We start from the raw sequence: 10255 nt of genomic DNA, 5'->3' as shown, positions 1-10255 counted from the left end.
ACAATATTTTACAAAATAGCGGCTATTGAAGATAGACTGTGAAAAACGAGAAGAAAACTTTTGTCTTTAAACTGCTGCATTGGTTAGAAAAATCGATTGCCTGGTACAAAATTGTATGAGTTGTGAAACTCATTTCTTTTCAAATAACTCCGTATTTGAAACATGTTTCTACGAGTTTTTTATAGAAAGTTATACCGTTTAAAAAAACTAAGTAACTTTTTCTTTAAATTTTTCTCTAAAATTTGTAATTCAGAAACAAATTATTGTGGAAAACTTCTTCAAAAACAAAATTAAAGTGTAAACCCTAATCTTTAAAACTGTTTTTATTTTACTACGATAAAATGATGTACAAAGAACGTGCGTGTGTTTAATAAAAAAAATTTGTCGTAAGTAACATTTGTTTATCACGCATGCGTAGTGTGTGTATACGTGTTGCGCGTGTGTCTGTAAGTGTTTAATAATGCGTATTGCTTCCTCTAACATTTCACAATTCATTTATTTGTTGAAAAATACTGTTAATCAAATTTGTTCTTTTTTGTGACTATTTCTCTTTAAAACGGTATGTATACCTTTGTCAAAAAAAATCGTAAAAAAATGTTATAAATTCAGATTTTTTTGAAAATATATGATCTTCAACACATACAATTTTGTACCAGGTAATCGATTCCTTTAACTAATGCAACAGTTTAAAGACAAAAATTTTCTTCCAGGTTTTTTACAGTCTATCTTCAATAGCCGCCATTTTGTAAAATATTGTTTGTAACTCAAGTTTAAGTTTTTGGTTGTTAAGAAAAATGTTTAAGCTTGAAATTGAGCTTTTATTTATCCTGATAATGTTAATTTTTTGCGGAGTTATCCGCTATTAAAACCTGGTAAAAAGTTGTGCTAAAGTTAGGTGGCCCATCTTTTTTGCAGGTGAGTGTATGGCAACTTGATAATTTAATAATATTTTTTTCGAAATGCTACCCTAAACCTTGCAACCGACGGGTTCGGAGGTAGCAGCTCCTGTTCCGGAAGAACCATCCAGCGTTGCAAAGTCATTGCAGCAAACAGCATCACTACCGGATAACGAAAAGCGTTAAAATAGAACGCAACACGTATACAAGACTATTTAATCAAAGTATATTTTATTTTGGAAGAGCAAGTATTGGATCGCATATTTAGCCACTTTTGTACTTATCTTATGTCTATATATATATATATTTTGTATAGTTGCCATATTTGCGTAGCAATCCTACTCGGGGTGCATAATGCCCATTCTGCGTTATAATCAAGAGAGGGTTTTATTTATGTTTTGTTTTGTGTTTTTAGAGTGGCCTAAGGAGGGGACTACTCGCCAAACTGACATTTATCAATATCAAAAACACTTGTTGGGATAACATGCCTAATTATGGGCAAAATTCTGAGAACTAACTTAGTTTAGCGTTGTGAATAATCTGGTTGAGTTTAAGCAATAATAGGAAAGTTAGTTTTGGGTTAGATATTTACCTGTGAAAACTAACCCAAGTTAATATTGGTGTAGCTGCAACAATTGACTAGTCGTTTGAAGGAAAATTGACCTAAAAAAGAAAAAACAATAAGTAGGGTACTATACTTACCTGAGGTTGTTGAAACGGTTAACTCCGTTCATCCGAGTTAGGCACCATCTTCTCCGGGATAGTCAGACAGCTACCTGAAACAGAAAAAAAAGGTTAGTGTAAAGTTAGAATTTGAATTATTGCTAAAACTTACCTAGGTTATGGGTCGTCGGCAGTTGAGTCGGTGCACAGAGTTTGGTCCATAATTGTAAGGGTTAGGCACCTAACATCTGTAGAGACTAGCCTACTCGAGCGACTCAATTATTAGCGAGGTTATGCGTAAAAAAAGGTTAGCGTATGTGTAGCAGGTGGTGAAAATAACTTTCACAATTGCCGGGCAGAGCCAATTGTAGTTTACTGCAACACAAAAACGGACTAGCCCGAGATAAAAAAATTAAAAAACTCTAAAAGTTAAAGATATTTGACACGCGTGCAAATCTACGTTGAGTAAGACGTTTCTCCAAATTTGAGCAATAATTGTGAAGTTATTACTTACCTTGGATTGTCTTATCCACCGTCGACTAACATCACCTGGAACGTCATTATTGATAATATTGCATGTACTGCTAGGTGTTTGTAAGAGAATTAATTGCATAATTTGCAATAATTTGCATAATTCAGTAAATTCCGTGTACTTACCTTCAATATGTGGCCTATCTGCATGCGACGATTTCACCTGAAAGAAACAGTTTGAGTTAGTAATTATTGAAGAAATTTGCGTGCGTATTATTTTTCTTTAAATAAAGCGTTTGTGCAGGTTTCACCTATAATTGTTATTTGAATACTAACTTTATCCGTAGTTATTGTCACCAGAGACTAACTCCCACTGAAATTGTGATTATTGTTAATACTTGGCGTGCGTGAAGAACATTCATTGTAAAGACGATACGACGAGTTTAGCGAATAATTAAGATTTTGTACTTACCTAAGATCCGGTAGGTCCTCAGAAACCAGTAGCACCTGAAACAAAAAAAAACAAAATGAGAATTATGCATAATATTTTGAGGTTGGGAAGAGCTTCGACGAAGAAGGCTACCCACCAAACTTCTTCCATATTTGGAGTGTTAGTGCTTTTCAGTACTTACCTAGTCAAAGTCCTTGTCCGTCGACGACTCTACCTGGAATAAAAAACGGTTAATGAATTGTAAATGAAACTTTGGGAATAGGTTTCTCAAACGTAAACGAGACTAAGTGAGCAAAAATTGTCCATAGTTAAAATTTTTTGGGATGTAGTAAAATAACATGGGAATCAGAATATTGGCAAAACTTTGTGAAAAGATGTGATGTAATTAAAGAAGTAATTTTACAAAGTCTCGTCTATAATTTGACAAACACATTCCTGAAGTGCGTTGCGCATGTGCGGATCTTGGGAAAGAGAAGCGAGTCTTTGTGAAGAGACCAAGCGCGCCGCGCAATAGTCGGGTACGAGTTCCCGAATAGACCGGTTGCTTCTAAAACGTGTCTTGCTCAATTTGTATAACACACGTAGTTATCTGCGTTAAAAAAGTGTTGTTTTCTGTAAACACAAAAACATTGTTAGTTGCAATAAGTGTTTGAAATAAACAAAAGTTTGTGAAATTATTAACTATAAATTAAGAGTGTGGTTTATTTATTACAAACATATTTTACCTCCTGGTGCAATTCTGAGCCAAACAAACGCGAGAAGCCTGTCCAGAGTCCACTTTAGAGGAGAATCCAAAAGCGAAGGCATCGTGGACGGATGTTTATCAATCCGGTGAGTCCGTTCCCTGAAACAAACAAAACAATGAGACGCCTTTCTACTTAGAGGGTCAAAGTAGATGGCGACCGTTTAACAAATTACAAGTCCATCCGGTCACTTTTTTTTTTTTAACTTAGTGGAAATCCTTTATGGATACCCTGGCCCTGGAGGAAACGCCAGGGTTTTGTGGGACTCTCACCCTCTTCCGCAAGAGGGAGATGGTTTACCCACTAAAACCACCACGTTGTGTCCCCTTCGCTCATGATAGAGAGGGACCCGGAATTCCAGTGCTAGGATGCGCGCAGATCCCTCCCTGGAGCTCAAGTAAATCCTGGAAGAGGAGATACGAGCCCTCTCCTTCATGCACAGAATGTGCTTCACGTTCACACTTGGTGACACCGCGGGACACACACACCGCAGTGTCACCCCTTCTCGGACCGCGTATAGGACGAGCTGAGGCCCCCACCCTAGCTCGTCACGGTCCTGCGGCGACTTGATTCTTCGAAAACCACTCCCCCTTCCCCCCCCAAAGTGGACGGTACCACCCCGGAAACTGGACGGTCGCTGCAAGTCTCCCCGAGCGCCGCTCTCACCAGCGCGTCTCCGTAAGGGTGATGGGCTAACGAGGGGAGCCGGCTCCTCCCAACGCCCCCCACCCCGAACCACCACTCTCTCCTTTTTCAAGACGGGAAAGAAGGAGAGAGCTACGTTGCTGTCACGGATTTCTACGACCTCGAGGACGAACGCGGAAAACGGGGGCCCCGCCACCTGCTTGCTCACGCCCTCGGGGTCTCCCCAGAGGAAAAGGAAGCCTTTCCTTCTTTTGTTCTGCTCCCTCCTTCTGCCTCATCACAGTAGAGCAGAAGAAGACAACTGCACCCCACTCTTCCTTTTTCCTGGAGCACAACGCTTTTATTAGGCCCTCCAGGAAGAGGTTCCCACCTATTTTGGCAACCAGTTCTCGACGCTCAGGAGCCCACCGTGAACACTCTTCCACGGTGTGCTCCACTGAGTCACTGGCCGCCCCACATTCGTGACACTGCGTTGTTGGCTTGCGCCTGACGCGACACAGGTACTCACCAAAGCAGCCCGGTAAGTACCTGCGTACACGGTACGTGAGGTGTCCGACCCCGTTGTCCAACCACACCTCTAAGTGGATCCGGACAACCCGGACGACTTCCTGGACGGCGTCCACGTCTGGCTGGCTCAGAAACTGCTCCCAATCAAGGAGCAGCTGTCGCCAGGCTTGGTGCTTCGACTCGGCGAGGGCCTCCTGCTGAGCATCTTTCGCGAGACCCTCCTGCTGGAGTTCGACTCGGCGAAAATATCTCGCCGAGTACATGGCAGCAAGGAGAGCAAGAGGAAGCATCCCCGCCAACACGCCCGACGTCTCTCTAGCCACGGTGCGGAAGCCGCATATTACGCGAGCTGCTACTTTTTGGGAGACGCGGAGCAATCTAAATTTGCTCCGCACTCCTGCCCTCGCAGCGGCTTCCGCCCACAAAGATGCCCCATACAAAGCCACCGAGTGAACAACATTAGCGTAAAGACGACGGACCTTAAACCTCGGACCCCCAAGGTTCGGCTGAATGCGCGCAAGCGCATTGGCTACCTTCCAAACCTTGGGAGCCAAACGAGCAAAGTGCTTATTGAAGCGCCACTTTAAGTCGAGATAGAGGCCGAGGTACTTTATGGTCGTACCTCGACCCGTGTTTTACCTACGAAAAAACTGAGTCCTGGGGGCCGTCCGCGACAGTGGTCATAAAAGCACTTAACTTCTGTTTTGTGGTCGGCTACTTTGAGTCTCTCGATGCGGCCAACGACGCAGTTTGTTCCACATTCGGCCAGCAATCTGGTCCAACTCTAGTCCTCCCCAGAGGAAACTACCAAAAAGTCATTTGCATAACAAATAACCGATAGCTCTCTGAGGAGCGTGGCCTAAATCACCATGTTGTACCCGAAGTTCCACAACAGTGGGCCGAGAACTGACCCCTGTGGAACCCCGCGGTGCATCTCCCTGTGCAGTGGTGATCCGTACCGGCCGGTATCTTTATCTTTTTATTACGGAAGTAGTCACCGAGGAGCCTACTCAGATAGGGTGGAACTCTGTGACGTTCGAAGGCCCACCCTATGCTGTCCCAGGGGAGGGAGTTGAAGGGACTTGAAATATCCAGTGAGACAGCCAGTGCCCTCCTCCCCTGCCTGACCGACGCTTCCGTGAGGGACTTAAGGCGGAAAACAGCATCCACCGTTGACCGTCCCCCACGGAATCCGTACTGGCAATCGGCCAGCTCGGGACCTACTCGTGACAAACAAGTGCTCAATGAGACGATTGGCAATGATGCGCTCCAAGAGCTTGCCCGCCTCGTCGAGTAGACAAATCGGCCGGTACGTGGATGGCGAATCCGCAGGCCTCTCACCTTTACAAAGCAGGACCAGATTGGCTTGTTTCCATGCTGGAGGGAACCAGCTCATCCTCAGGCAATCCGTAAATATTTGCCTGAGGCGCTCTCCCAAGGGACCTAGTCCGAAAGCAAAGCTCAATACTTTGCCGGGCACGCCGTCGGGACCGGGAGCGGTGTTTTTCCGCGTCATCCGACGGACGGCCCGACGGAACTCCTCCTTCGTGACCCCTAGTTTGTTGGACCACTCCGCAGGGTAATCCAACTCTGGCTCCTGGGAAAGCCAATCACCCCTCCCGCCAGGGAAGAGGGTAGACACGACTCTCTCCAGGAGCTGGAGGTCTAAACTCTCCGTAATCGGCGGTGTCCAGGGGCGAAGTTTGCCCATTACTAGACGGTAAGGGCGGCCCCATAGATCCGCGTCGATCGTTTCGAGGAGTTCAGTCCAGGCTCGGGACTTTTCCTTCTTGATAGCGGCTCTTAGGGCTTTGCGTGCTGCGCGGTAACCTTCATACGCCGCCTCCGCTGTTCGAGCTGCCTCGTCGCCAAGATGGAGTCGACGACGGGCATGAGTATATCGTGGTGAGTTCGAATGCTCGTGGTCCGAAGACCAGCAATTTCCTCCGACCACCAATACACGCAATATACACAACCACAAATCACCTTAAGCACACTTGTGGACTATACTATACATATACATAAACATTCACCATAAGGCGACATTCACACATCACACGCTCACCACACGTACAAGTAACACACACACACACACACACACACACACACGCACAAAAGTTCTGCTTAATATTAAAGCCCCTCCAAGATATGATCAAAAAAGGGGAACTACTTCGCGCCGGCGTAGGAAATGCGCGCGCGGAGAAGAAGGCGTGGAACGCCCCGTAAGTCAGTCGTAATGAAACCGTTGTGCCGAGAACATGTATGAAACAGAGTGCAACGAATACAAGGTATTTCGCGGACTCAAAAGCGTACGAGTTATATTAGAGTGATAAATTGTGATTTATAAACAATATTCGAGTTGTACGAAACTGTAAAATATAGTGTAATATATTAAATACCAATCTAATAATTGCATGGTGTAGTGTGTCTTCCAGTTTCTTCCATCCGAATATCCCGATATCCAGAAGTGGCCAGGAGAGGTCCAGAGAATTCTGAAACATAAAAAACCTTAGTATTTATATTGGTTAAAATAACTGGCGACCGTGGCAAAGGCGTATACGTGAGTACCCGGCCAAATTACAACTAACCCCAGTCACAGTGATAATGCATGTCATTGTCGGTGTATAGACGCCATATTGTATGTTTCACGATTTTTTGAGAACTTCATTATTAAACGTGATTGCATTTTTACCCGTTTACCCACTCTTTGGATAAGTCGTACCGATCATAACCTAACCTAACCTTGCGACCGGAGACTTCGGGGAACAAAGTTGAGGTCGTCCAAATTTTGAACGAGTCAATCGATTCAGAGATGGACCGGTTGTTTGACGCGGCCGTCTCTACAGCAGCGGCGCGGCTCCAAGAATTTAAGCAACGTTTGAAAAAAAGAAAAAAGTTCCAGCGTTGGCGCTTACCTGGGAGTGAAGCGGGCCCAAGAAAGCGCAGGTCAGCGTCAACCGGCTGAGTGAGGAAAGGATCAGCCGAAGAAGAAGTTAAGGACAATCAGTCCATAAAACAAATTTATTTTTATTTTAAGATTGGCAGCAGGGTGTATAAGGCTCTGTCCTGTCATTTTTACTTAATGCATTTTTGTTTTTGTTTGTTTTAAAGCCCAATCAGGGAAATTTTATTTAGGATAACTCAAAGTAAAGGGGTCACCCGTTTAAAGTGATATTTAAGTGAGAAACCGTAATTGTTGTTCAAATCTACTGGGATGAACTCAGTAGGTTTGTTAGTGTAAGAAAACGTAAGAATTGGCAACAATTGGGGTAATTAAAATTGACACCTACCAGATATGAAGTTGCGGCAAAGTTGTGAATTGTGGCTAAAACTTTACGTGCGAGTTGTAAACCGTTGTAAGAACCTTCAGTCCTAATATCGGCGACAATTGATAGGTTTTAGTTTTGTAGTATAGGATAGGATTGCCGTGTAGCTACAAAATAAAAGAAACGAATTGTTGACAAAAACACTTGAGAAGTGTTTGGACGGTTTCCCCGGCTGGAGAATAGGCACAATTTACAACAATTAGGGTAGTTTAGTATCATACCTGGGTTACCTCCGGTTTCCGTTTGAAAAGTAAATTGTGATTGGTATTCGGTATGCGGATTCCTGGGTGGACCAACATCACGTCCTGCAACTTTGGTGAACAATTAGGAAGTTTTAGTTTATAGGTGCATACTTACCTCAGGGATTCGTATCAGAAACAAACCCTCAATTGTTGACAATGTTCTCAGGGTATGTTAGTAGTACCGGTTTAGGATGATCCCCAAAGTTTTATCGACATTAAGGACTTTTGAGTTTATACCTGATTTGAGATTATCCTACCTGGAAAAATAAAAAGCGTGAATTGTTGGAAAAACTATCAGGAATAGTCTTTGTGAAACAAATAGGGACACGTGCAATCAAAATTTCTAACAATTTGGCCAAATTTTGTTTATACCTAAAAATTTCATTAGTTTAGAAAAAAATCGGTAAAAGTAAATAACTACTTACCTGGTGATCCCTCGTGGCATCTGGAACATCCCTAAAACAGAAAAAATCACAATTAGGCAATTTTGGAAGAACTTATAAAATTTGATATAATTTGGCTAATTGTTCATGAAATACGTAGGGAATGTTTATTTAGTTATAAATAAACAGTCTGCGTCAAAATTTTCAACAATTCGGCAATTTCAAAATTATACCATATAAACCTATAAAAGTAATGAATTGTTAACGAAATGTTGAGGGGAAGTTTCGGAAAGCCCGGGAAGTCGTCTCTAGAAGTCCCATCCACTTTTCACAAGGATTACGCCAAATAGGTTGTGCGCATGCGCCAAAGTGGGGGAAGCGTCGTGCAGGGATGCCAGTTCGGGTACGTTTACAGCATGCTGCAGCGCGTGGAGCGGATACGCACACAGGCGAGCAGCCGCGTACGTGTGCGCTCGGCGCTTCGGTCAGCTTCGGGCGGTAGAAAAGAACAGACATATANAACCGCTCTCTTTCTATCTCGAGCTATAGCTAATACTGCGAGCCGCGAGAATTATGCCTGGCTTGTTCGTTCTGTCTCGCGCGATGCTTGTATGTNCCCGTGGTTCGTCACTCCCACAGTATTTAAAGACTCCAAACCCTCTCTGTCTGTCTGTCTGTGTATGCGTGTGCGTGCGTGCGTATGTGTGTGTGCGTGCGTATGTGTGCGCGCACGTGTGTGTGTGTGTTACAGCAGAGATCAGGACCCTGTGGTTCGTCACTCCCACAATATTTAAAGACTCCAAACCCTCTCTGTCTGTATGTGTGCGCGCACGTGTGTGTGTGTTACGTGTGTGTGTGTGTGTTACGTGTGTGTGTGTGTGTTTGCATATAAAGTTTCTGTAGACATACGGGATAAATGATTTTCATTAATTATCATGTTCAAAGCTGTTTCCCTCCTCGTCTTCAACGCAGATTTGACTACGCAGGTAGCATTCACATTAGTCGAAGAAAGCCTGTTTCGTTTACATGATTTTATATCCGTTAATAAAGAAAACATTCTTTCTGCTTCGGCATTCGAATGTGGAAGTGATCTAATAGCATTTAGAAGTGATTTCAAATTCGGATATTTGTCAATATTGTCAGTCTGACGGTTTAAAATTTCTTTCCACATATTATTAAAGTTTAATTTAGAAATATTCTGTTTTTCCTCAGTAGTAAAATTAAGATGTAATGCAAGCCATTCTTCCTTTAAACCGTTTTCTTCAAAACCACCTAACATTTTTGCTATAAAAGAAACATCATTAAAGGATGTTTCTCTGTTATTGTCAACTAAGGCTATATGTGGTTGAAAAATTTGTAATTTGTATAAGAATTTATTATGAATAGGTAATNGTTTTCTAATTTCTTCGGCAGCGGTGATATAAAATTGTAAACANTTTTGTCTAATATTTAAAATAACATCTGCATGTCCTTCTTTCGCTAAATTATCAAAGTATTCCTCGCATTCTGATCCCACATAAATATCATTAATAAGTTTGTGATTGCTTTGCTCTGAAAATGTTATGTTTGTAAGTATGTGTTGTGACGTGGTCGAGCGGTTGCAGCAGCAACCGCCCGCCCTAGTCACAAAGACTCGTCTCCGGGATCCGAAATCGCACTCGGAAACCGTTAATCCTCCGGGGCGTACGCGCGACTTAAAAACAAAACCAATTATAATTAATTTTATTTCTCGATGTAAAATAAAACCGCTGGTTAAGCGAACCTTACCGGCACCAACGAGGAAGCCGAAGAGTCAGCCAGGAGAGAGAAGGCGTCGGGAAACCAGGAAAGGCCAGAGAAGGACAGCAAAACAACGCCTAAGATACCACGCTGAGGGAAAAAGGCGCGTCAGAAAGACAAGGCGCGCCAAGGGCACTAAAATCCGTTGC

General features: G+C 43.3%; 1 protein-coding gene across 1 annotated transcript; it reads right to left on the bottom strand.

Annotated features, from left to right (window-relative positions):
- Window positions 1-2662: 2662 nt before the first annotated feature.
- Window positions 2663-4639, bottom strand: LOC109862541. The gene is made up of 2 exons (XM_020442607.1): window positions 4151-4639; window positions 2663-2695 (listed from the first exon to the last, which is right to left on the bottom strand). Exons 1-2 carry the CDS (start codon window positions 4637-4639, stop codon window positions 2663-2665), a joined length of 522 nt encoding a protein of 173 aa, XP_020298196.1.
- Between the last annotated feature and the right edge of the window lie 5616 nt (window positions 4640-10255).

The sequence above is a fragment of the Pseudomyrmex gracilis genome, unplaced genomic scaffold, assembly GCF_002006095.1.
Source record: "Pseudomyrmex gracilis isolate BER0280 unplaced genomic scaffold, ASM200609v1 scaffold_1946, whole genome shotgun sequence".
Classification (NCBI taxonomy): Eukaryota; Metazoa; Arthropoda; class Insecta; order Hymenoptera; family Formicidae; genus Pseudomyrmex; species Pseudomyrmex gracilis.
This window is presented reverse-complemented; position numbering and strand designations above follow the sequence as displayed.

Bases quoted from the DNA above. Each gene is read 5' to 3' on its own strand.
- LOC109862541 (XM_020442607.1), bottom strand. From the start codon at position 4,639: ATGTACTCGGCGAGATATTTTCGCCGAGTCGAACTCCAGCAGGAGGGT. The intron at 2,696-4,150 runs GTGATGAGGCAG...TTTTTATTCCAG, and splicing joins TTGTCTTCTTCTGCTCTACT to GTAGAGTCGTCGACGGACAA.